We start from the raw sequence: 25,473 nt of genomic DNA on the forward strand, positions 1-25,473 counted from the left end.
GATTAGGTACTATACGTGTACAACACCATCACCCCTTGTGCTAATAATAATTAAATGACAAATAACCCACTAAGCGTGAGTTAGGTATTGCTTCTGTTGGTGATTTAGCATAACTCTTTGTATGCTGTTACCCTACTTAGGTACTATAGAAGGTGTATATTACCTACGCTTAGGGATTTCTGCTACTCATATATTGTCTGGCAGTTTAAGATCCGCTTAGTCGGAAAACATTTCAGTTTTTACCTAAATCGCCCCGAAATATAACTATCTATAACCAGTTGACTTATATAAACTTATTATTATTAGCAGCATATGCCACTTTTCTTCTCTTTTTTCTTTTTCCAACTCTCATGAGTGATGAGGCGTTTGCTGTCATGGATTCGGTATTGGTATTGCCCCGCCAAAATCGTCTCATGTAGCCCACCACAGCTCCGAGAAATTACCGGCCAACCGTAGCAATTCCTGTCCACATCATTTCATAAGGTCGCATGTTACGGCATCACTAGCTGTGAACTGCACCGATCTGAACTCTCCGGCCAGGGAAGCCGCATTTTCGTCCTTCATCAATTGCTTTCCATCTTCTCTCTATTCGAGAAGTATCGTCACCATACCCCGCCAAAGCTTCCTGGTCACCCTCGCTCGCACACCCCTCATCCAGCCCTAAGCAGCTCGAATCGTCGATAGGTAGTAGAGTTGAATAACTACTACATACAAAGCTTTTACGTTCACAGCTACGTACCGAATTGACCGGCGATTGGGATCTCATTGCGACTACACGATGCCGCAACCTCTTGCCTCCAAGGAGGCCTCGCTTTTCCGTTCCGTCATCCGATACTATGAAGACAAGCAATACAAGCGTGGAATCAAGTCCGCCGAGCTTATTCTCAAGAAGCATCCCAAACATGGGGACACCACTGCTATGAAGGCTTTGATTTTGAATGCGCAAGGCAAGACAGAAGAGGCTTTCGCATTGGGGAAAGAAGCTTTGACTATGGACATGAAGTCGCACATCTGCTGGCACGTCTACGGTCTGCTGCACCGGGCAAACAAGAACTTCGAAGAGGCTATCAAGGCATACAAATTTGCTCTCCGACTGGAACCCGACTCAGCACAGATCCAGCGTGACCTGGCCATCCTACAAATTCAATGTCGCGATTACCAGGGCTACATTCAGAGTCGAACTGCCATGCTCCAGGCCCGACCCCAAGCACGCCAAAGCTGGACCGCTTTGGCTATTGCTCACCATCTTTCCGGTAGCCCCGCCGAAGCCGAAAAGGTCATGAACACCTACGAGGAAACACTGAAGACGAAGCCCTCTAAATTCGATAACGAGCATTCGGAAGCAATCATGTATAAAAATTCTTTGATTGCCGAGCAAGGGGATTACGAACGAGCTCTTGAGCATTTGAATACTGCCGCTAAGCAAAACCTCGACCGGTTGGCTGTCATGGAGGCTCGTGCTGAGTATCTTCACAAGCTAGGCAGGAAGGAAGAGGCTGCAAAAGCTTACCGCGCTTTACTCGACCGTAACTCAGAGCATCCCATCTACTATGAGAAACTTCTCGAGGTTCTGGAAGTTCCAGAGGACGATGCCAAGGCTCGCAAGGCTGTTTATGATGATTATGCTAAGAACTTACCTAGGTGTGATGCTGCACGCCGACTCCCGTTGGATTTTCTTTCCGGTAAGTAATGAATATCCCAATCAGAGGCACATACTGACTTCAAACAGGTGTCGACTTCAAACAAGCTGCCGAGGCCTATCTGACCTTGATGCTTAACAAAGGAGTTCCATCCACGTTTGCAAACCTCAAGCACCTGTATTCCGACTCTTTCAAGAAGGAAACCCTTCGCGAACTGGCTGAAAACTACCTGAACTCCCAGGACGCGGATTCCGAGAGCAAAGACAAGGGAGAGGCGGCGGCGCTTTACTATCTTGCACAGCACTACAATTACTATCTTAGTCGCGACTTGGCGAAAGCCATGGAGTATGTCGACAAGACAATCGAGAAAGACCCCAAGAGCGTCGATTACGCCATGACCAAAGCCCGAATTATTAAGCACGGTGGTGATCTGCAGGAAGCCTCCAAGGCGATGGACCGAGCCAGGAAGCTTGACCTCAAGGATAGATACATCAACACAAAGGCTGCTAAATACCAACTTCGCAACGACGAGAACGAAAAGGCTCTCAAGACGGTTGGACTTTTCACTCGTGCAGAGACTGTGGGTGGCCCTTTAGCAGATCTCTTGGATATGCAGAGTGTTTGGTTCTTGACAGAAGACGGTGAAGCATACGCGCGCCAGGGCAACATCGCACTGGCTCTCAAGAGATTCAAGCAAATTTTTACCATCTTTGAGGTGTGGCAAGAGGATCAGTTTGACTTCCACAGCTTCTCTCTGCGCAAGGGACAGATTCGCGCCTACATCGACATGATGCGATGGGAAGATCACATTCGCGACCACCCTTTCTTTTCCCGTGCTGCTCTGGATGCGGTTGAGATCTATCTCAAGCTTGCTGATAAGCCGTCAGCAAATGGCGTCAACGGGACTGATGCTGAAGACGCTGAGGATTCTTTGGCCAAAAAGAAGGCTGCTAAGAAGGCAAGGAAGGAGCAGCAGCGCCTTGAGAAGGAGGCGGCCGAGCAACAGGCCAAGCAAGATCCTAATAAGGCCAGCAAGGAGGGCGAGGTAAAGAAACAAGACGATGATCCTTTCGGATTGAAGTTGGCCGAAACTACCGATCCTCTCGGCGATACCATGAAGTATATCAACCCTCTGCTTCAGTTTAGCCCCAAGAACATCAACGCTCAGTTTGCTGGCTTCGAGGTCTACATGCGCCGCAGTAAGTTTAATATCATCAGAACAACGATCCCGTATCCACTGACACGCTGGGCCCGCAGAGAAATACGTTCTTGCCCTCCGTTGCCTCACAGCTGCATCGGCACTTGATCCCAAATCACCCCGAGTGCATGAACATACTGTGGCATTTGCTCAGCTGCTGAAGACAGCAACTGATATCGAACCCAAGGTTTTTGACGTGTTGAAAGCTGAGTTCAACATCGTGGACCCATCTACGGACTTGGTCAAGTTTAACGACGAGTTCTTGACGGTCAACAAGGACAGCCCTAGGCACGTTCTTTCCGCTGTCAAGGTACAGAAGCTACTGGGCCAAGACAAGACCAAGAGCGAGGAAGGTGTTTGTAGCATCCTGGATATCCCTAGTGCCACTTATGAGGATGCCATCGAGGGCCTTGAGGTGCTCAAGAGCTGGAGGAGCTCCCAGGAGTCTTACAAGAAGGCTGCTCAACAGAAATTCCCCAACGTAACAAGACTAGCATAAGTTGCCAATATTTCATGATACTCAAAAGTTAAGGGGGTTCGACATGCATACGACATGCCTGTTAGTGGAAGATATTGGCTTTGTCAGGACGTATAGAGACGCATGGGACCGATGGTTGTCTTCCTAGGTGCCTTTGATTTAGGTAAGCTCAAAGGGCACATGTGGGGATGGCGATGATGATAGGCAGACTGGCGCACGGAACGGCTCAGAGGATGATGGGACAAGGAGTTTTGGGAACATGCGGAAAAGTCAACGTCAACGTAAAATCCTGTAGAATAAACATGCGCCATTAGTCTTGGTCAAATGTACTGTCTAGAACAAGCTTTAAATTCATTACATGTGAGAGGGGGGTTGAAGGGGGCGAAGGGTGTCAGATGTGGACGTGGTAAGTCTCAGATTCCCTTGATTGAGTTGTTGCTCATACTGAATTATCGCGGCAGTGCCTTTACAACTGTATATAGGTGTTGACAGCTGGCCCCAGCTGTACATAGGTAAGCTTCAGGGGCTCGGACGGGTTACAAGGTACCGAGGTGCTTAAGCAATTAATCTCCACGCCCCGCGGATCGCGAATCCTACACCATCACACCCCAGCTCAGAAGTCAGACGGCTTCCGCGTAAGCCGGTCGATCAAGTTGTAAACAGTCATTCTTTAATCAATTTTAATCTCACTCATTCCTTTATACAGGTTACTACCCTAAGTCGTTTCTTTACTCTAGTTGTCTTCTTCGAATGTAAGGCTGCGCACCCGTCTTCAATATAACGACCAGAGATACCAAACGATTCAAGGCGATCGACAACACCACTCTAACGAGCCTATTGAGCTCCTTCGCTCCGATGATCACAGAAACCGACCGAAAAATGGAAGATGGCGTTGGAATGCGGCTCTTATTGGAGGGCAAAAAGAGACTGACTATTGGAGCCGATGGATTGGAGTTTAATGGTACGTGGACAGCATTAGCCCAATATTTTGACTGATCATCATGAACAGGCCCGATTGCCAAGAAAACTGGCCGCTCTTCTTGTGCTCCTCTTACAAGTAGTAAGAATAATGATAACGAGATTGGCTGGTATAGAACGAGTCGCTAACCGCTTATTGTTTACTTTCCAGCTGGATCTTCCAAGGACATTATCCCCTTCTATAATGTGCTATGGGCCGAATTCGCCGACAACCACATCACGATCGACTATGCTATCCACGCTTCGAAAAAGCTAATCAAACCTGGGAAATGGGAATTTGAACTTGCTGCTGAGGAGGAGGATGGCGATGGTGAGGGGAACGGCGCAACGCCGACCGAGACTTTTGTCAAGACCCTGTTGTCACGCTCATACGGTGATGCGCCGTCTCGTAAACGCGCTTATGTCTTGGTCAACCCGAACTCTGGTCCTGGGAAGGCGATCAAGCAGTGGGAAAGCGAGGTAAAGCCGCTCTTCGATGCAGCCAAAATGCAACTTGACGTCGTCATCCTCAAGCGTGGCGGCGAGGCCGTCGAGCTGGCGCAAAACGCCGACCTGTCTAGGTACGATACCATTATGGCGTGTTCCGGAGATGGCACGCCGCACGAGATTTTCAACGGCCTTGCTAAGCGGCCTGATGCTGCTCAGGCGCTGTCTACGATGGCCATCAGTCACATCCCTTGCGGCTCAGGCAATGCATTTTCGTGCAACCTCTACGGTTCCCATCGGCCCTCTTTTGCCGCTCTGGCTATCGTCAAAGGCATCGTGACCCCGTTGGATCTGGTATCAGTTACATCCGGTAACAACCGCATCATTTCGTTTCTTTCCCAGACGCTGGGTCTCATTGCTGAATGCGATCTCGGCACAGAAAACATGCGATGGATGGGGAGTGCGCGATTTGAAGTGGGTGTTGTGCAACGCATGTACAAGAAAAAATGCTATCCGTTCGATCTGGCGGTCAAGGTTGAGATTGAGGAAAAAGAGGGTGTTAAGGCACACTATAAGCACCATGCGAGTACTGCAAGCCTCGCCCAGTTGGTGAAGAGCACTCAGGCAGAATCTGCAACTGACGGTGCTGGCCTGCCAGAACTGAAGTATGGCACAATCAAAGACGAGCTTCCTGAAGGCTGGGAGTTGATCCCGTACGATAAAGTTGGCACTTTCTATGCTGGTAATGTAAGTAACCCAACCAGGACTTACACAGGATGGTACTGACAGTTCTAGATGGCATATATGTCACCCGATGCTCCCTTTTTCGCTGCTTCTCTGATCTCCGATGGCTTGATGGATCTCGTCACTATTGATGGTGATCTGCCCTTTCTCACTGCGATCAAGGTTCTTCTTGACGTCGAAGCTGAGCGACTATTCGACAACCCGCACGCCACATACAAGAAGATCTCGGCATATCGCATCATTCCTCGTGATCAAGATGATGGATACATCAGCATTGATGGCGAGAAGTGTCCATTTGGGCCGTTCCAGGCTGAGATCCACCAGGGTCTTGGAAGAGTCATCTCAAAGTCTGGCAAGTATGAAGCCTCAGGGCCAAACGGGTGGGATAGGGTAACATTGGCTGATCGTATCCACGGCTAAGGCCAGCATTTTTGACCTTTGGATTTGGGAGACGAACCTTTTGGTGATGACAATTAAAGCAGCGGTTAAGAAGAAGAGCTTCTCAACGACTGATGATACCCACGAGAAGATCCTTTTTTTTTTTTTTTAAGATGTAAATCCATTAATGGGAGCAGGTTTAATAATTCGGTAATCAATGCGGTAATCAATGAAATTCTGTTAAGCTATATGCTATATATCTGATGACAATACCTACTACTAGCACACTGCCCAGGCTGCTTCTTGCTTTGAGTGTGTCGACTAAACCAGTGAGCCTCTTACAAGATGTATTATAGGCACTCTCTTATTTGAACAGCATCCCTCATCAAATCAAGGTAAATGGCACCTTCCATGGTAGATGCCTACCTACCTAGGTAGGTACCACTAGGGTTATCATGATAATGGGCGTAGAAACCAACAGTGGATTAGTAGGTCGGGGTCAGGCTGGAAACAGCTACCCCACCATCGGACCTCTCACAGCAACCTCATTCATTCATTATTAAAGGCTTAACAACACGTAGCTAGGCTACGTGAACTAACACATCGTAGCACGCCATTCCTTGTGATATCGCATCAAGGGACTTCTGTTTTCACATCTCACAATTCTTGGTACTAAACACACTCTAGAAATTCCCACTATGCCCCGTCGAGGCCGAGGTGATAGGATGCCCTCAGGGCCTTGGGGAAGATTGAAGCCCGTCGAGCAAGACCCGTTGCTGGATATGGGACTTCCCTCTAAAGGAGACGATAGGTATCTACTAATAATACGATCATGCTGGCTTATCAATGGCAGGCTGACTAGGATACCCAGGTTGCTTAACCACAAAACCCAGGAATGGTACTACAACCAAATCATTTCACGCTTCCTTGCATTTTGCACCGAAGCGGGTGATAAGGACTCAATCATACGCAGTTTTGAAGCTCTTGACATAAGAGCAGTCGATTCAACCCCTGCCACGCGATATACTAAACCTCCACCTGGATATGTACCAGCATCAGCAGCAACATCCACGGCTGTAGTGTCATCAAAACCCTCTTCGACGTCAGCTGCAGATGCTATGGGCGTTTGCAAGGTTGCTGATTTGTCATCAGACGATCTTGTCGCTTCGCTCACATCTTCGCTGGCAGGCCCATTGAAGGCTCTCCGGTCAATCATTCCTTCAAGTGGCCCAACCACTGCTATGCTGGCTGCCATTGAGGATCCCGACAACACAAAATCCTTACAAGATGTCCTAATGGCACTGAGAAAGCTTCGAGAAGGATTGGTGGCGACCAAGCGAGCTGATCTCTTTTCCATCCAAGCCTACATCTTCTCCATTCGCCTGTCTATTCTTGCCAAGCATCCTGAGTCATATCACCCAGCGATTCTGCACCTTCTTCGATACATGGCTGTGTGGACTCCGATGGTCCAAAGCGAAATTGAAGAAATTGCTGGCTACTTCATGCTAGATGCCGCGTGTCGGCGTAGGGACTTGACGGAGGCGTACTTTATCAGGCAAGACTTCAACATCAGAAACAAGAAGCTGGATCACATCCTTAAAGCACTGGCGCATGACAACTACGTCTCGTGGCAAGCTGCAAAGCAACAAGTCGACCGCCATTGCCTCAAGTTGACGGAGTGGGCAGATGATGACATGAGACTTCACACTCTGAAATGCTTTGGGAAATCGTATCTTCACGTCGACTTACCTTACTTGGAATTTTCCGCCGGTCGCAAGTGGAATGAGTTGAAAGAGAAGGACAATGTCGGGTGGGAACTGGAAGACGAGAAGGTCACTATTAAAAGACTAAGAGCAAGATGAGGTTCGTTTGCTAGTGCCGTGGTACCAGAACGAGTTATCAGACAAGAAGTGTTAACTTAGGAGGTTTTGCTTATTACTCCTTCAAATGTATTGAGGCTGTTGTACAGCCGTTATGTTTTGTGGTTCTTTCGCTTGAGGGACACAGTGCTTTAGTGACTCGCCCCCAACGGGGCTCGTTCACAACACTGATGACGGCGGCTGCCTTGCGCTTGAGCGTACATCAAACAATGCACTCTAAGAATTAAGCCTTCAACTTTTAGGCCTGAAATCGAAGCGTGCGAGCCCTCTTCAGGTACAGTCGCTACCAACCCGAAAAGGCGTTTCAGGCGATGCCTGGTGTCAGGATACAACTCAACTCAACTCATCCCAGGAGTCTTTTTTACCAACATTCCCTCTTCACAACCTGGCACAGGCTCAGCTGCAAGTTGAACTTGCTATATCCCGCCCGACACATACCATTTGAACTTCCTCTCCTAAGGCTTTCGACCGTGCGATGCCGCAACCAACTCGCAAAAGGGCGCGTACCAGGGCTGCTCCCAAGGAGGATGCAGCTGAGGAACAACAATCCACCGTCTTCACGGACCGCCGCACATCTTGGCTCGTTAAGTGCGTACATTTACTTGCCTCAGTTCCGGACTCTTGAATTTACCTTTATCGAATGTTCTATAGTGAATGATTTGCTGACATGGTTGTTTATGTAGGGGTGACGAGCAGATGGTAGAGCTCAGAGTGAAAACGGAGACTTTTCATGTCGCCAGAAGTGTACTCACCAAGAACTCAGAGTACTTCGAAGGATGCCTAGCTGGACGCTTCGTCGAGGCTAAGAAAGGGGTCGTGGAATTCCAAGATGACGAGATTGAGCCGAGGTATCTCGGCCTTTACATCGGGCTTGCATACAGCCACTCTTCCATCGTCCCTCACACGCCTCCTCGTCCGGCCCAGAATCCTGAGACTATGGCCGCGAAGACTCCTATGCGTGACTATATTGAGGTCTACAAGCTTTGCGACCGCTTTATCAGCCCAGACATGGGTGAGTTCATTATGCGATGTACGGATGTCGCAATCGGCAACGGCCATCGCGCCCTCTACCGGACTGAGGGCGACGAAGGGATACAGAAACTCATTATGCGAGACTTCGCCGACGGATACGAGGTACTGAACATGCAGCAGAACGCGCAGGTCGAGATGGGTGAGCGAATGATCACCTACTTTTGCGAAGGTGTCAGCTATCGTGCATGGATCGACACCATGGAAGAGCTGATGGATCGCCCCAAGTTTGTAGCTGCCGTTTCCCGTGGCTTTGCAACCAAACTTCGAGAGCTGCAGATCCGGCTGAAAAGTATTAAGCGCCGGGAGATGGTCGGGCCTGGACCTGTCTAGATCTATTGATCACAAGGCTGAAAATGGAAGTCGATGGACACTTTTTGGAAGGATAATCAAGACCATATGGAGGAAATGATGATTGTTCAATATATACCCCAAGAATGACGCTGAGAAGCGTTTGAGAAGCCCACAACACAGTAGCTAAACCTGAGCGTAAAGAGAAGCTAGCAAAATTTTATGGTACAAAAAATAAACAGCCTAAGAAACCTGGTCGAAGTAGCATAAGACTTACTAATTTCGTCCCTTGGGCTTTTAACGGCCAATCTTTCCGGTGTCGTGACACCCAGACATATAACTGTGGACACTTGCGTTCAACCTTTGTCATGAAAAGACACGCCTATGCGTTTGTAATACTGTCTCCAGCAGCAAGGTTGTTGAGATATAGATCTCAGATCTCAGATCTCACGGTTAGGTAAGTAGAGGAATAGACTCTGAGCTACGACAAAATAGTTGCCGAAACGGCAAGCAAGATGATTGGTGTGCCTTGATCTTCACGAATGTCACCACTGTTGATTGCATGTTGATTGCATGCTGATGCAGCAATATTTACTTGTTTCTTTGACCGTATATCTCGGTTATTTCTATAAGAACCTGTGTATACAAGATCACTCACCCTGAAGGATTAATCGGTAATCTATCTCCCACCAACGTTCTGATTTTGTTACCCAATCGCATCAAGGAATCTCCCGGCTCAGATTCAACAACCTTGGCTAGACAGCAAAAACTTTGATAAATTTTTGGTGTCGCTATCGTATGAAATCGCGGAATATGACCACCGGAGCAAGCCAGGACGTAATGGATATCAATCACCGCGGCATGGTAACGTCAGATTCAAGTCCTTAGGACTGGCCGGATAGGGACATAGGGAGAGCCGGCTAAGTTGAGTCCTCGGAGGTGGGCCCCGACCTTCTGCTCGGACATACTAGGTTAGCCGGCGGGAAACCTCGGCCTGTGATCCAGCGAGGCTCATGACGCTGGAGGGTAAATTTTCAAGGCAAGGCAAGGCAAGGTAAGGGTCCAAGTCGAGATCATCGTCTAGCTGAGCATGTGGAAAATGATAGATATAGAAAGCAGGGAACACAGATATGTTAAGAGTATAGAGCTGATGACATGTGAACTCATTAGTGACAGTGAGTGGGTGAGGGAGTGAATGAATGAATAAATGTGATCAGTGTAATTGTAGATATTTATAAACCCAGTGTAATAATCTATTGAATTCACTACACCGGCACCATTCATCAAGAAGACCAGACCAGGTGTTATTCGACACAGGGGATCGATCGACTTCGTAAACACTTCATTACCGATGTTGTTTTGTTGATGATGAGACGCCCAGGCAGAGTAAATGTTGGGGTTAAATCAACAAGTCGGATAATCGGTTTCTTTCAAGCAACATGGCAAACAAATGGTATTCCTTTTAACGCCGTTCCATGCAATTTCGAGGGTTCAGATCGTAGTAGTATCCGTGCCAATAAACTCCGATATATTCCATTCCCATGGGAGTGAGTGATCGCCGTCGCTTCAGATGTATAAAAACGAAAGAAGTGTAGGACAAGGGTTACTCGGCTCGGCTCGGCTTGGTTTGTGTTTCTTTCTTTTTTTCTTTTCGTTTTGACGTGGATCTTATTTATCGTTTTTCGTAGAATTGCACAGCCTTTTCGAGCTCGTCGAGGCTTGATCGATCGCCATACATGTTCATCAAGGCTTCATTTCGCTCTCGGTAGGCGGCATTCTCGCGCTCTGTGGCTTCCATCTGAGCGATGCGTCGTTTCGCCACCATGTCAAGAGAGAGCTTTGCCCCGTAGCCAACAGCTACAATAGCCGCGACGGGCTTAGCCCTTTGGAGTGGTCAGCGTGTGGAGTGAAGTCGTGTGGCATACATAGTATACTTACAATCTTCCAAAAGACATTCTCTTCTGGGGACGAAGGTGAGGAACAATATTGGGGTGAATACGGGCGGCAGTGGAAAATGCTTGTCGAGGAACACGCATCATTGTGAGGAAGGAAGAGGAGACGAGGGGAGACGTGAGGAGAGGGAAGGAAGGAAAGGAAAGGTACGAAAGGTTCTCCAAGGACTTGACTTGGCAAGGGGGTGCCGTAGTCTAACAGCACAAGAGGTAGGTAGGTAGGTACTATAAGTAAATGTAACTCGGTAATGGTAATCCGTACTTGAACCAGATAAGTAGGTAGTCTATATCGATAGGAGGAAACTCAATTATGAAAAAAACCGTTGGGGGAAAGGAGGGGAGGAGTATTGATATAAGTCTCTCCTGATTTAATTTTTATATGGCCAGGTATATACATGAAAAGAACACACCAACTGCATCATCTCAGACTAGGTAAAGAGAGCCCTGGCCTGGCTGATGCCCATGATCGAACGACAACATGCCTCTAAGGGCATGGGGATGGCCGTCTTGATTGTGAAGTGGGGCGGGGGTGTGAGTGCGCCCCAGATTGTGCGGAGCGGCACTGAAGCCGATCACCTGGATCAGGTGCCTAGCGTCTAGTGACCGGTAGGAGTTGCCTCTACAACGACAATCTACAGTAGACAGGCAGACAGGCCCCCCGTAGAGGGTGAAGTGGGGAAAGCTGTGAACGGTGCGGGAATGGAGCGTGGTACGATATGCGGGATGAGCTTCAAATGGCGGGGTTGGGAAGAATCGGATTGGACATTTGGATTTTCACTTGCAGTCCAAGGTCAATCAAGTTAGTCCAAAACGAACATTGATATGTTCTAGTCTAGGCAGGCCTCAAAAGGGTAAATAACAAACAAAAAGGTTCGTGGTTAGAGATAATTCACAGCAATTTAATCAAACAATTTCTCCAGTTTGAAGCTAGGTGTCAAATATGTTGGTTCAATTTATGTCTTTATTCCGAAGGCAATCCGCAGGAACCCGCAAACATTCGACCAAAAGAAGCTCCCACCAAGCAGAATTATCATGTGCGGCCAGTAGTGGGGGCATCCGCTCTAATCTCACCACCATGACCTCACCGTGGCCTGTCCATCCAGCTTCTAAAGGAGCTTTCGTTTTCTTCCTAGGATACTACAGCTAGGAAAGCTCCGACTCTTGTGGCACCACTACTCAATCACCTATCCGACTATAACTGCTGTAGCTGAGAAATTATCAAGTAAATATAGAGATATCTTGTCTCGCAAACACTTTGTTGCATTGTCTTTTGCAGCCCTTTCGGCGGCTTTTCGTCCCCCCCCCCCCCGCATTCTACTATACCTTTGGTCAATAATATATGTTGTAACAGTCGTGTCTCGGACGAGCTCGACCTATCCTTTTGAGTAAAAAGTGCAATATTGTGGTGTTTGCACTTTCCTCACACGCCCTGCACAGTCAGCTTTAACTGTTTTCACGAAGGGGAAGAAGATCAGCCCGCCAATCATTAGACTTGTATCCCCTCAATGATCTGCTTCCCTTTCTGTTTGTCGTCGACACGTCCCGTTGTTTTGACCGCTATAATACAAGGCCAATGAAAACAAGCTCATCACAAAGGAAAGATTCCCTGCCTGCCCTTGTGCTATATTCTCATTTATCTATAATGTGTTACAGGCAATAAAACGTACTTTGTTCAACAGCCGTCTCGAACCTCAATCGGCTCTGCAGTAGTTATGGAGAATTCCAGGGTATAAGCTCCACGACCTTATCTTTTTAGTACTAAATACCGAGCTCGATATCTCATGGCATAGATAGGTCTTCTTGGCTGCAACAGCATACTATGTAGTTTAATCTACGTAGACAAGACCAAGAGTTTGTTCTGTCCTGTAGGTATATCAGGAATCTTTCAGACATCACTCTGTACCAGTAAGAAACACTGCCAATTAACCTCATCCATATTGATGTCGTATCTCGGTCTTGATCAGGCTTGTTTCAAGTAAAATGTCCGTTCTCGGTCTATTTTTTATGCCACTGGTAGAAAAACTGGTCTCACAATGTCCAGGACCACTTTTAGAGCATCACCGTTTGAAGCCAGGGTCTTGGGGGCGCGGATCCGGACCGGCAGATGATGTACATATATCGAGTCCACTAGACATTCCGAACATCGATGAGGAAAGATGGCCCGGTTACTGCGCAGTGACTTCCAGCGCTGTATCCCAAAACGAGCAGCATCACGATTCGAAGTCTATTAACAAAGCTGAGGATCATTTGTATCTTGCCGATACTGAGGAGATATCCTTGATTAAACAATCTAGGTGCACAGAGTTAAGGAAGCGATCAACTATAGAATGCAAGTCTGCTAGGATTGGAAAACTATCAGTTATAGTTATCCTAACAGCTACACATCAGCACATACGACCAAAGGTAGTGGAAAATACGGGATCCCGTCCGCTCTCCCATAGTCAAGCCACTAACCGGCGGATTAGTAGTTGGGTCGGTGACGACCAGCGAATCCCCGCTGTTGTATGTTTTTTATGTCCATTGGGACAACCATCCATCCATCTACAGTGGGACATGTGACTGTGTTCATCTTTACAACAAGACATCTCCGAAACGACTTACTATTGGGGTCGCACATTGTTTTGCTCTGAGAACTACGCTCACCACCTACTTATTAAAAGGTCAGGTCCTAGACTGACGTCTTTTCTCAATCTGGAACGATTCGCCAATCACTAGCAAGAAATGTTACACTGTCACGGAGGATTGCCAATGTTCAGTACCTAAGAAAAAGAAAAGAATACGCTCAAACTGCCGTCAATGATTGACTCCTCAATGAGAACCCTTCCGTCACTTAACCAAATACTCTCCCTTGCCCAGGTACCACTGTACGGGGTTATAAGTATCGTTGTTTTGTCCAATGCCACCCAGATATCCCACGTCGTCGAGAACCTCCTGCTCCGTATTCTCAATATGATCCCGCAACTGAAAGACATCACCATCGATAACTTCGTCAGGGTCCCCAAGAGGATACTTGTGTAGCCAAAGATCCCATACTCGATCCCACACATGGTTCGTGCGTATGAAATCAGTATCGAAACAGTTCTGTTGCCACATCAATTTGTAGTGAAACAGCATGGCTGTCATGAAATGTCCCACCCCTTCCCGAGAACCAATCTTCCAACTCTCTGAGCGCGGTGTCTTTTGCTGACGCCAAATTTCAGAACATACAAGAAAACGCAAAATCAACTGCTGAAGATCCCATTTGTCTTTAACCTCGGGTTCGGGACGGATATAGCTGTGAGCCAGCTGAGCCCTTGCCGCTGTTTTGATGCCGAACATGATGTCCAGAAAGACCGGTTGAGCTTTCACGAGAGCCTTATGGAAGTCCTCATCAGAGAGTCGGTACATGCGTCGATTGTATTCTGCAATAAAGTGCCAAAACGCAGTTCGCACGGGTGGTGAATCTATAAAGGATAAGAGACCTCGAACTTTGTGTTCCTTTGTGTTGGTGTCCTGGATGTTGAAGAATTTCGCGATCACTGCATCGGCGAAGTCTTGAGAGTAAACCGCCACGGGAAGCCCCTCGAGGCTTTTCGGCAAGTCGGTCAAATGTAGGAGTGGATTTGAAAATATTCCAAGCTCCTCGTTGCAGTTCTTGTCATTGCACCAGACCTCTGACGGGTTCGCTCTCCCCTGAGAAACTTGGCGGAGGATCAGGGCTCTGCGGATAAGTTGAGAGCGTCGCAACGTGCGATACCCTGGTGCCTTAAAGCGACCGCCATAAAGGGAAGTCTTAGAATGACCTGAGTTCAAAGTACTATCGGTGTTTCCCATGATGTGGAATTCGAGGGTTGAAGTCGATGGTCATAGTGAGGAACCCCCAGTCCCCTTGGAAGGTGGAATATTACTTATAAAGGTGTGATTCCCCAAAAACTGCCCTGGACACGCTGCTTATACCTGAGCACAAGAAGTAAAGAAGAAAGGTCTAGATTGCCATCGTTCTATACACGCTTTGTGCTACTAGGTATGCTCAAAGAACACTGGAGGAAACAATTAAATATTTCTTTCATTCCGAGCTTTGTCGACTCCAAAGAAACAGATGTCACCTTGGCAATTAATACCGCAATCAACATGACATACATACAATTCCTACACATAGCTCAAAGGGTGACATGGTACCTTGTTTGAGCCACACAGATACCTCTGCCACAAAGGACCAATTCTTTCCACCCCCTTTTACGAATCTATTACCATAGAAACTTTCTACAATTCTTGCTCCCACACAGACATGGTGTCATGTGGCTTTTTTCTCCTGGCTCCTCTCCCTCATGCGAAACTCCATCAACATAGTCAAATGTAAGCTCCTCCCCTTTCGGTATATCCTTGATCGCGAACAAGGCAAGATCATGTATATGTTTATCAGCATGATCGCCCACGCGTGCAAAGATTCGCATGTTGGGCTCGCAAGAGTGGTTGACAAAGCGCGTTGGGCCAGACATGAATTCGCCGTCAACTTCGAGAGAAGGCCCTTTGAGCCGGGTGTCGAGCGAGTCTGGATCGGTGAATTTATCCAGCGCGAAAAGGTAAACATCCTTACGCTGCGAGATGGCAGACTGACTGCGACGGCGGTCTGCTTCCGTTGATGTGATGATCTCACCCAGATACCGATCAACAAACTGTCCCTTCTTGATAGGTACAGGTGATCTTACTCCTGCGAAAGATAAAATCAGTAAACTGAACGGCACACATGTTCTTGGAGAGAGTATACGCTTACCCCATCCTCGATCTTCAGTGCGAAAGATTTCCAAAGGTATAGTCCTGCCACGCTCGACAACGCGGTTGGGGCAGTTTATACTACAGGCACAGCTCTGATGACACTCATATATAGGCATTTTTGAGTTGTAGAACTTGGATCGCAAGAGGCCAGCTTTTGCGCCATGGGCGTGGTAGGCATACGCTTTCCTGCGCGGCCGGTCAACATCCATGCCGTCGATGTTATCCCCAAAGGGATCATCTTCATCTTGACTGGAGTCTTCTTCATCTAGATCAGCTAGGCAATGACAGCCCGTGAACTGGCATTCGGCGTCGTTATCACAGGAGCAGCCGCTGTGGAAGCTATCCTCAGCTTGTTTAACTCCATCACCAAGTACCACGTTTTTTATGAAGCGAAAATCATCGGGAAGAACTTCAGGGTCCTGGTCGTTAACTACCGTAACTGGTAGAGTCGAGTGGGTAGGAAAAGAGCGTATTTGACACCAGTGACAGTTGTCGCATTCTTCTTGGTAACCCTTATTTCAAAATCAGTTAGTGCGCATGAAACAAAAACCTGTGAGAGCGTACCTCTTTGCCGTGATAATAAAAATGACGTTCCGTTGCCTTTTGCATTCTGGACATATTTCTTTAGTGGTAAACTACTAAGGAGAGCGATTATGAAGAGAATGATTTGTTGCTTGGATGGCTTGGGGAAAATAGGTAAAGGGTCAGATTGGTTCCAGCCAACGATTCCAGGTGATAGCTACCCACTATACGGCACGATTTAAATCAGATACACTCAAGTTGGATCGGTTACAGAAGGCTGTCGATACTGGAAGCATGGACAATCATCAGGATACCAGAAAAATTGACCGCCGGAATCATAAGAGACAAAAATAGTAGGTCACTTTAAGCTACTTAGGTACCGGCTCTTAGACTACTTATTTTTATACCCTAAGACTTGAGAGGCCATTTATTCTGCTACCCAGCAGATGGTCAAACTCAAGGTGAGGCACTGAAAATAGCGGACTTGGTGGGTGCTAGCTGGGCATATATCGGTTTCTGATTGGTTGATACCCTGTGAGTGAAGATCGGCACCTATGAAGGTATCTTTTACTGATTGAGTCGCTGGGGAGGTAGGGAGAACCGTGAATCAATCATTGCCCGTGCTTGCCAATGTTCAGTATAAATTAATTGCCTCTGGAGACCTAATCTTCAAGAACATAATTGCTTGTTAATCCGCGGTAGGTAAGTACGTACTATGCATAATGCTTCCACAAACCCCACCAACAATGACCAACATTTGACAATACGACCCCAGCATGATGCAACTTTGATGGGGGGGCTTCGCAAAGTCTAATTAATGCAATAAGACGGTATATTATAAAACATAGGGCTCTAAGAGTAACCTTATTCTTATATAATATAAAAGCACTACTTAATAGCCTACTTATTCTTCCTTTAATATAAAGATAAGATAAGTCTTTAATCTATTAACTATAAAAAGACTAAGCTATTAATTAACTTACCTAAACCCTAATCCCTATACTAACCCCTATCTTAGCTATAAGAATAATATAGTTAAAAGGCTAAGCCTATAAAGGCTTTATAGCTCTTATTACTATTAGCTATATATTAAGCTAAAAGATATTATATTAGCTTTATAAGCCAGTAATAATAATTAAGATATCTTTAATAAGGTAAAGGCTATAATAGATATATTTAATATATTAAGTAATATTTAAAGGATTAAGGTAGCCTTCTTTAGCTATAGTCTCTTACTCTTATATAGCCAGAAAGATAAGAGATTTAGCCAGAAATATATTAACTAGCTAATAATAGGAAAAAGGCTACTATAAGAGCTAGATACTAGCTTTAAGAATAAAAAGCCTTAAAATTAAGATCAGAAGGCATTTCTAGATATATTAAATAACCCGGTATATAATAGATAGTTCCTAGAACTATAAGAGCAGGCCTTATTAGTTAATAAGCTAAGATAATAGCCTTATTATAAGCTAAGACTATAGGTTAAAAAGGATTAAGCTATAGGAAAGGGTCGGTTAGGTAATTTTATAGGTTCTGGGTTAAAGGAAGGTTTTATAGGTTATATAAGGTTTTAGTTACTCTAGATTAAGCAAAATCAAGTAATCGCATTGCCAGCACGATGCAACAGGAACAACCATTAACTGTCCCTTTAGTTACTATACTCGCTTTTACCTTCCATGACTGGACTAATGGAATTAGTGTGGAATTGCGTCGACAGCTCTACATGTACTCACTCAGCGTCTGCATCATTCTACATGAAAGGCCGCGTTTCCCCCGTTCTTTGACTGTCACTCCTACAGTGATACATCACGAACTCTTAATCTTTGTCACTTTAGACCGCCTCATAGATTAACCGTCTCTTTTGAGAAATCAAAGAGCCTTTTCGTTGTATCTCTCTCTCTCTCTCTGTATATGTGTGTGTGTGTGTGAGAGAGAGAGAGAGAGAGAAAGTCGTTAATCAGTGCCTGGGACGCTTGCTGAGCTTTCCACTAATGAAGCCGATGAAGATTGATTTAATTACTATCTCGATAGTCTAGGACCCTTCATGTACCTACTTATTTTAAGCTCTAAGAACTTAACTAACCGAGTCCCGCTTTTGTACTGCCTCCCCTGGTTGTGACCTGTTGGAAAAGCGTCAATACTAGGTAGTACTTAGGTTCGGCGACTCTAGGCTAGACAGGATCAGACCGAAGCTCGGCTCCCGTCTTGCTTGATTCATTATCTCCTCTTGTTCTGCCTTTGCTTCTATTGCTCTGCGCCTCTTGCCTGCGTGCGCCGCGCCATTCTTCTTCTCCTCCTCCTCTAAATCTCCTCTTTTCGACATCTTACTTATTGTTCCTATTCCCCTTACTCGCGATCAATCGTGACTCTATCTGGCCAACCCTACCAATGATGGCTAGTCGCTAAAGTTGGGATCATCATTCCTTTACTCAACCGTTCAATCCACAAGCTCAACGCCGATCGCCGCTGCCCTCATAGACTACCTCACTGTAGCCAGAATGGTACAGCCCTTCTTCAAATCACCCGCCAGAATTCCACTATCTCTAACTTGCAATGCTAGGGTTGCTGTCTTTCTCGTTCTTCGGGGCCCAACTCGCCTTACCCGGATGGCGCACCCAATGCTTCATCGCGTGCTATCAATCCTCCCCCGCTGTCCCTCCCTGAAGCCGCTCAACCACAAATCCCTGCCGAAAGAAATCGTCAGCGTCGTCGCAACGACCGTCCCTTGGACCAGCACATCGACAAGCCCTTGCGGCGACACGAATGGACCTCTCGCGATCGGACCTGGATCAAAAGCGAATTGGCAAAGGAACGAGCCGCATTCTTCGATACACGAGTCACCGGGCGACCCGAGATATGGCAGACTATTCATGCAGCGTTGCAGGTTCTATGGGACCCCACAAGTCAAGACGCTCAGGACGATGGATCAAATGGGCTTGCGACAGCTCAAATGATTCTCTCGGCCGCTGAGATTTCGTTGCCTACCGGCGACCTCGCCAACGGCGTGTATGATGCTCTTGGAAACTATTATCAACTACCTGAATGGGCTGTTTCCGACCCGCAGAACATTGGGGAGGACCGGGAAATCGGTGCTAAAGGCGACATTCCCACCGTGGGCGACGACACAGCAGCGGACGAAGAATTAAGCGACGACGAGCTTGATGGCAAAAAGCAAGAAAAGGGCAAGGAGGCAGACGAGGTGCACAAACTGGTCAAGTTACGAGCTAGGCTCAGCGAAAATGGGCAGGACATTAACGTCAACATATCGGAGTCGGAAACCGTACGAAGAGTAGCCAAAAAGATTGCCCTTGAGGCTAATGTGAGTACTCTCCTACCCTAACCATTTCCTCGTTCGGCGGGGTGTAAATGAGTAGAATGTTAACGTGCTTCTCAGCTTGCTTCTACAAAGAAGATCAGGATAGCATACATGGGCAAGATCCTTAAGGACAACCTGTCTCTATCCGCTCAAAACTGGAAGACAGGGCATGTCGTGAATGCTCTTATCTTTGACGTCGTTTAGTTATTGTGCCTAACCGTCTCTCACGCGACCATGTTAATTCCTAAGCTCGACATCCGTCCGTCGTGAACACTCTTCGCAGCCAATATATTAATCGCCCACCTTATCATACGCCCCCTCATGGCTACCCTGCTCTCACTCATTCATCAATGCCGACTATATTTGGACAATACCCCCATCTTGCTTATCCTATCTACTACATGTATTTCTATTGGAGTTGGAGGATAATGGTCCAGCGGTTTGTTTTTAGCAATTTGTATTACTCTGTTGTCTAATCTGTCGATATCTGGCATCATACACATTGTCCCACTCACTCAACGCACATATGGTGTCGATAGACCGAACGCACACCCAACGTGCATGACAAACATTCATAATAATTTTACTTTTCATTGCCATTCAAAACGAGAAGACAACCGGCCATTTTTATGGTTGACCTATGTCTTGAAAAGTCTCTCTCTCTCTCTCTCTCTCTCTTTTTTTTTTTGTTTTTTTTTGTTTTTGAAACCATGTGCCTTTATAATCAACATCTACTTAAACCTGCTTACAATGAACTCTACCAGGGACCCATCGCTAGCCTTTTGGTGGGAAAACACCCATTAACGTGCTCCGCCCCTGACTCCGCTCCTACCATCGTCATGAATCTTGAAATGCTTCGGCAGCCTGCTTTCGTGCGATCGGATTCAGGTACCTTTACGGATCATCAGTTGGTCTAAGACGTTGAGCCAATCTTATTGAGACCCTTCAACGAGCCCAGGCTCAGGGCTAGGCCTTGTGATCGACTCCTTATTCTTACAAACCCAGTAATAGGTCCGTCCTCACCCTCCTTCTCAATGCTCAGGTTGGCGAGAGCATCCTCGCCTAGTATACTGGTTAGCAGAGTGCGGCGCGTACTTGAATAAATTCAACTTACCAAAAACGCTTCTTGCGTATAAGTTGGCACTCAGGAATTGGCAGTCGCCCTTAAGGCTAGCCTCTGGTGTCAGGCAGTTCATATTTGTGCAAGCCATTAACTGATCGAGGAAGTCGCGGAGTGTCTTGGCCTTGGAATTGATGTTGACCTTGTTCTCCCATTCAAACTCAGTCCACATGGTGCGGAACTGGGTCTCAGTGCAAGTGGCAGGCTGTATGTAATCCATAATGTCGACATGCAGGTCATTGAGAATGACGACATTGGTGTCGGTGGAGTGAGCACCGTCATAGACAACGTTACCAAATATGACACCGGTATCTGTTGATGAGACCTTGATCGTGCATTGGACGTTATGGAAGTCATGAGGACCCAGGTTTTGTGTGGTAGGTCTCTCGACCACCTTCAAGTCACCAAGGGTGGCAAACTCAACTGAAAGGTTCTGCAGGGTTTCGGTGGTCTGATTGACCAGAAGGACGTCAAGAACGATATCGAATTGGTGGACCTTGACATATGCTTCGGCATAGACGGGGTCAGAGAAACCGGTCAACTGGACCACACGGCTAAGCTTGGAAGAGAGGTCCTCAGCAGTGCCCTCACCACCTGTTGCCCTCTCCAAATCCACCTCAATCTCATCGAGACCGTCAGTAGTGTTTTTCTTGGCGAGTTGTCGAATGGGGACAACATCATCAACTTGCACAGCTGTCTTTGCCTTCTCAAAAGCTTCCTTGGCGGCGCGCTTCTTCTCTTCGACCTGGACCATTGCCCGGAAAGCCTTTCGGGTGTCATCCAACCAGACAGTCTCAAGTTCCTTTTTCTCTTCAAACTCGGCCAAAGAGCGCACGCAGGACATGATTCGATCTACAGAATCCTCGTCAATGGGGGCCTTGACAAATTGAGACTGGCCAACGCGGATAATGGAAATCATGATGAGCATAGCCTCAGCCCGGAGAGCGTTGGTGCGAGCGTTGTCGGAAGAAATCTCATGGTGTCGCATAACAAGCTTGACCAGAGTGGACGACAGGACAGTCGCCAAATAGTAGTCCCCATCGAGGATGAGTTGACGCAGAGGGGGCTTTTGTGCAGTTTTGACAGCCTCCAACCTAGCGGCAGCTGAGGATTGACTGGTAAGAGCAGTCTCAGTAGCATAAGTGCCATCGGCAAGAACCTTGCGTGAGCCAGATGGTGCAGCTGGCTTTGATGTGCCATTGATATGATCCTCAGTCTTCTCATCGCCGTCGTGAGAATCAAGGAGCCGTTGCTCAGAGGCGAGAATTGGCATTTCGCCCAGGCTCGCGCGTATCCTCTTCCAAGCCTCTCGGATATCCTTCTCTTCAAGGGAGTATTCACCAATGATCCACATGATGCCCCGATAGACCTTGCCAGCTCGGACCTCGCCCAACGTAGAGACAAGACGCTCGATAATAGTAGTTCGCAGGTTAGGGAATTTCTCGACCACCTCTTTCACAAAATTGATGACATCGACAGCCGAAATGTTATTAAAGTCAGCGATGAAATCCATGAGAAGTTCGACGACGCTTGCAGCAACCTCGGAGAACTTGATGGCGCACTGATGAATCGAGTGGATGAGGAGTGATCGATATTCGGTGTTCTTCTCGTATTCTTGATCGACGGTCTTGGAGAGCTCCTTCTTGAGCAGGAGAACAACCTCTTCGACATTCTTGCTAGACACCATCTCAAGGGCAAGGCCGAGAGCCTTTCTTCGAACGTCGATATCGGTACTGGACAGAACTCGGAGGATCTCCATGGTAAGGTCATCGAGGACACCTTCGTTCTTCTTCCGCAATTGGTCAACCCGATCAAGTACGATAAGCTTAACGTTGTTGTCTGCCTCCTTGATGCTCAACTCGATGAACTTGGCGGCGGCGGCCTTCACAGCAACCGGGTTGTTCGTAAGGGCGGTTAGGGACGAGGCGGCTTCGTATACGACAGTCGAGGCGCCGGCTTCCAACAGGTCAAAAATCAATCTCAAGTACCGAGCCTGTTGTAATAGTTAGTGGCTGTACTCCTATAGGCAAATACCCGACCAACCTTGTTCTGTGAGTTCTGGACAGCATCCTTTCGAATGAACTCGAGTTCGACGAGTTGAAGAAGCTCTTCTGCGTTGGGAATTCCTTCGAAAACAGAACTTAGATACAGCAGGGCAGCATCATGGTCGATACTAGCAAGGGCGGCAAAGCCATTCCGTCGACAGACACCGTCACTCTCTCCCTCGAGGAAGGTGGAAATAAGTTCTGAAGCGTCGGGGATCAGAGAAGGCGAGTGTGTGTAAATAGAGGAGATGGCGAAGACAGCATTCTTTCGGACGTAAGCATGTCGGTGTTCAAGGCAAGATCTCGCTGAAGAGAGGAGGGGCTCAATAAGCTCAGCTTCCCTCAGCTTGCAAAGGAAGCGAAGAGTGTTTCCTCGGATGTATTCATTGGGATGTTGGAGATCGTTTCGGATACCGTTACTACGAAGTTGCTGTCAGTGATATTCGGTGGCAGCCACTGTTGAGGCTATCAGTATAGGCAAAGGAGGGCGTATTCGTACCAGACCAGAATCATTTCTTGCTTAAGCTTGCCGCTGCTGTCAAGCTTGGGGCAGATCTCATAGTAAAAGTAGAGGAGCTTCTTGAGAGGCTTGTACTTTGAAGGCATGACAAAACGGATGATGTGCATTAGCAAACTGGGCATAGGATCGCCATTGAGCATGATGGTCAAGATGCGCTTCATGGTCTCAACCTTGCTCTCGTCGGTGCCTTTCTCCAACTGCATGCGTAGGTCGGAAACGGTGGGGACATCGGCCGCATTGTCTTGGTGAACTAAACTGTACGCATTTTCAAGAAAGCCAGACATCTTGAAGGGTGTCGCCAGAACCTGGCCGAGAAAGTTGCTGAATGTGTTTGTTGTAGATGGGACGTGGCTCTTAGGGGGACGGTGGGAGGTGGATTGGAGGTACCAGTATGGGTGTTTTCGACTTCGGCGGTGGGGAGGCTCAGGGGTTGCTCTCAAGTTTCAATTGTCGGGACAAATAGCAAGATACGCTTGGGCCATTCGTTGAGTTGTTCCAGCGCGCAATCGCCGTCAGTATTTTACTATAATCCCCTGTGGTAGTTTGACCAACTTTGGACAGCGTCGACTTCAAGAAGATCTGTCCTGCCAGCGATGTAGAACAGGTGGCACTAAGCCGACTAGATGAGAGGGATGCGGTCACGTGATTTCATCAGGGATGTACTTGAATCCATCAGAAGCTTCGAGCCTCGAGCCAATTGGTCATGCTTTCTTTATGTCCTCGGTCTGGGTAGGTACTTTAGAAAAGGCTCATGGAAATTGATCGTTCTAGATAATTAAGGAATAGTTTTGATCCAATATTCAAGGCTGGGACAGATGATCAGACTTCAATACAGAGCGTTAACGATTTGGTATTGACAGAGGCACCTACCTACCTATACCAGTAGGGTGGTGTAGGAGGTATACCTTAGTTAGAGGTAGGTACCTACCTAGGTGGTAAAGCTGTCTGCCCCGCCAATCCAATGGGTCCGTGCACATATACATATCTACTCTACACCTTAGGTCCCACCTGGATTCTTTCTCAGCCTTGCGATCCTGATTGTTGGATTTATTTCTCGACCACAAAAGTCAACGCTTCCGACACTATCCCTCACATACGCAGCCATGTCGTCGTCAAACGAACCATTCTATCTGCGGTACTAGTACGTACTTACGCTGGCTCAAACATTTCTGCGAGCGGTGCTAATGAAGTCTCTACAAACAGCTCTGGCCACATGGGCCGTTTTGGTCACGAATTCTTAGGTACGAATAACCTCGAGATTGAACTTTTGAAGATATTGGTTTTGATGGAATGGTGATCAGAGTTCGACTTCCGGGTTGTTGGAGATGGCCGTAGCGCGGTAGCCAGATACGCCAACAACTCCAATTACCGAAACGATAGCTTGATTCGAAAAGAGAGTCAGTATCGCCCTCAAACCCGTACAGCACCTTTTTTCTAACAAGTATTTAGTGTGTGTAAGCTCCGTTATTGTCGATGAAATCAAGCGCATTATCAAAACAAGCGAAATCACGAAGTATGTCAGTCCTGTTGCGCCGGAACCTTCATTGAACGACCCTGACTATAAACAGAGAAGATGATTCAAAATGGCCGCAGAAAAACAAAGACGGACGCCAGGAGCTGGAAATCCGCATTGGTAACGATCACATTGCGTTTGAGGTCAGTTTCGAGACAGTGGTCTTCTAGAGGGCACTATTAACAACAGAGTAGACCGCCAAGATTGGATCTCTAGTCGATGTCACAGAGTCCGCTGATCCTGAAGGGTTGCGAGTATTTTACTACCTCGTCCAGGATTTGAAGGCCCTGGTTTTCAGTCTCATCGCGTTGCACTTCAAGATCAAGCCTATCTAAACGACAAGGTAACAAGAAATGAGTCGTGGCATTGCCTGCTCGAAACGGTCAAGCACACAGCAGCAAGACTGATAATGGCGATAATGACGCACCTGGTGTTTATGAACGATACCCAGCTGTCGAAGACTGGCGCGGAACGCTATCCCCAACACTGAGCGTGTACTATACATATTACGAAATAAGGAAGCGTACTCGCAAAGGGAACGATACGTAACAATGAACATCTCAGAAGGAAACTCCATCGTCTTTTATGTTCCACGCAATAACGAAGGAGAACCCTAAGTCGGATACCGCAGGTGAAGAATCTCCGACAAGAACCTGAGAGACCGGATAGTATGGGAAGATAATTTGAC

At 47.2% G+C, this 25,473-nt stretch overlaps 10 protein-coding genes across 10 annotated transcripts; 6 read left to right on the forward strand and 4 right to left on the reverse strand.

The window, feature by feature from the left end:
* Positions 1-778: 778 nt before the first annotated feature.
* On the forward strand, positions 779-3,337 carry FSST1_005663 (peptide alpha-N-acetyltransferase complex A subunit NAT1; the record flags this gene model as incomplete). Its single annotated transcript, XM_083231962.1, has 3 exons — positions 779-1,682; positions 1,730-2,839; positions 2,898-3,337. 3 exons carry the CDS (start codon positions 779-781, stop codon positions 3,335-3,337), a joined length of 2,454 nt encoding a protein of 817 aa, XP_083089093.1.
* An 858-nt stretch (positions 3,338-4,195) lies between these two features.
* FSST1_005664 (ATP-NAD kinase-like domain-containing protein) lies at positions 4,196-5,884 on the forward strand (the record flags this gene model as incomplete). The annotated part of the gene is made up of 4 exons (XM_083231963.1): positions 4,196-4,277; positions 4,326-4,376; positions 4,446-5,467; positions 5,516-5,884. 4 exons carry the CDS (start codon positions 4,196-4,198, stop codon positions 5,882-5,884), a joined length of 1,524 nt encoding a protein of 507 aa, XP_083089094.1.
* A 656-nt stretch (positions 5,885-6,540) lies between these two features.
* On the forward strand, positions 6,541-7,704 carry FSST1_005665 (uncharacterized protein; the record flags this gene model as incomplete). The annotated part of the gene is made up of 2 exons (XM_083231964.1): positions 6,541-6,653; positions 6,714-7,704. 2 exons carry the CDS (start codon positions 6,541-6,543, stop codon positions 7,702-7,704), a joined length of 1,104 nt encoding a protein of 367 aa, XP_083089095.1.
* A 493-nt stretch (positions 7,705-8,197) lies between these two features.
* On the forward strand, positions 8,198-9,084 carry FSST1_005666 (uncharacterized protein; the record flags this gene model as incomplete). Its single annotated transcript, XM_083231965.1, has 2 exons — positions 8,198-8,310; positions 8,406-9,084. 2 exons carry the CDS (start codon positions 8,198-8,200, stop codon positions 9,082-9,084), a joined length of 792 nt encoding a protein of 263 aa, XP_083089096.1.
* A 1,630-nt stretch (positions 9,085-10,714) lies between these two features.
* On the reverse strand, positions 10,715-11,081 carry FSST1_005667 (uncharacterized protein; the record flags this gene model as incomplete). Its single annotated transcript, XM_083231966.1, has 2 exons — positions 10,715-10,925; positions 10,981-11,081. 2 exons carry the CDS (start codon positions 11,079-11,081, stop codon positions 10,715-10,717), a joined length of 312 nt encoding a protein of 103 aa, XP_083089097.1.
* A 2,739-nt stretch (positions 11,082-13,820) lies between these two features.
* On the reverse strand, positions 13,821-14,807 carry FSST1_005668 (uncharacterized protein; the record flags this gene model as incomplete). The annotated part of the gene is made up of 1 exon (XM_083231967.1): positions 13,821-14,807. The coding sequence occupies one exon, from the start codon at positions 14,805-14,807 to the stop codon at positions 13,821-13,823; it is 987 nt and encodes a 328-aa protein (XP_083089098.1).
* Positions 14,808-15,220: 413 nt separating this feature from the next.
* Positions 15,221-16,367, reverse strand: FSST1_005669 (SET domain-containing protein; the record flags this gene model as incomplete). The annotated part of the gene is made up of 3 exons (XM_083231968.1): positions 15,221-15,684; positions 15,748-16,261; positions 16,314-16,367. The coding sequence occupies 3 exons, from the start codon at positions 16,365-16,367 to the stop codon at positions 15,221-15,223; spliced, it is 1,032 nt and encodes a 343-aa protein (XP_083089099.1).
* A 2,402-nt stretch (positions 16,368-18,769) lies between these two features.
* On the forward strand, positions 18,770-19,791 carry FSST1_005670 (ubiquitin domain-containing protein; the record flags this gene model as incomplete). The annotated part of the gene is made up of 3 exons (XM_083231969.1): positions 18,770-18,772; positions 18,832-19,590; positions 19,666-19,791. The coding sequence occupies 3 exons, from the start codon at positions 18,770-18,772 to the stop codon at positions 19,789-19,791; spliced, it is 888 nt and encodes a 295-aa protein (XP_083089100.1).
* Positions 19,792-20,500: 709 nt separating this feature from the next.
* On the reverse strand, positions 20,501-23,556 carry FSST1_005671 (coatomer subunit beta; the record flags this gene model as incomplete). Its single annotated transcript, XM_083231971.1, has 4 exons — positions 20,501-20,649; positions 20,702-22,700; positions 22,751-23,171; positions 23,252-23,556. 4 exons carry the CDS (start codon positions 23,554-23,556, stop codon positions 20,501-20,503), a joined length of 2,874 nt encoding a protein of 957 aa, XP_083089101.1.
* Positions 23,557-24,375: 819 nt separating this feature from the next.
* Positions 24,376-25,120, forward strand: FSST1_005672 (Mago nashi protein; the record flags this gene model as incomplete). The annotated part of the gene is made up of 6 exons (XM_083231972.1): positions 24,376-24,413; positions 24,476-24,513; positions 24,574-24,669; positions 24,722-24,785; positions 24,841-24,928; positions 24,980-25,120. The coding sequence occupies 6 exons, from the start codon at positions 24,376-24,378 to the stop codon at positions 25,118-25,120; spliced, it is 465 nt and encodes a 154-aa protein (XP_083089102.1).
* Positions 25,121-25,473: the final 353 nt, after the last annotated feature.

This window comes from Fusarium sambucinum, chromosome I (genome assembly GCF_050947815.1).
Source record: "Fusarium sambucinum isolate potato_lamoka chromosome I, whole genome shotgun sequence".
Lineage (NCBI taxonomy): Eukaryota > Fungi > Ascomycota > Sordariomycetes > Hypocreales > Nectriaceae > Fusarium > Fusarium sambucinum.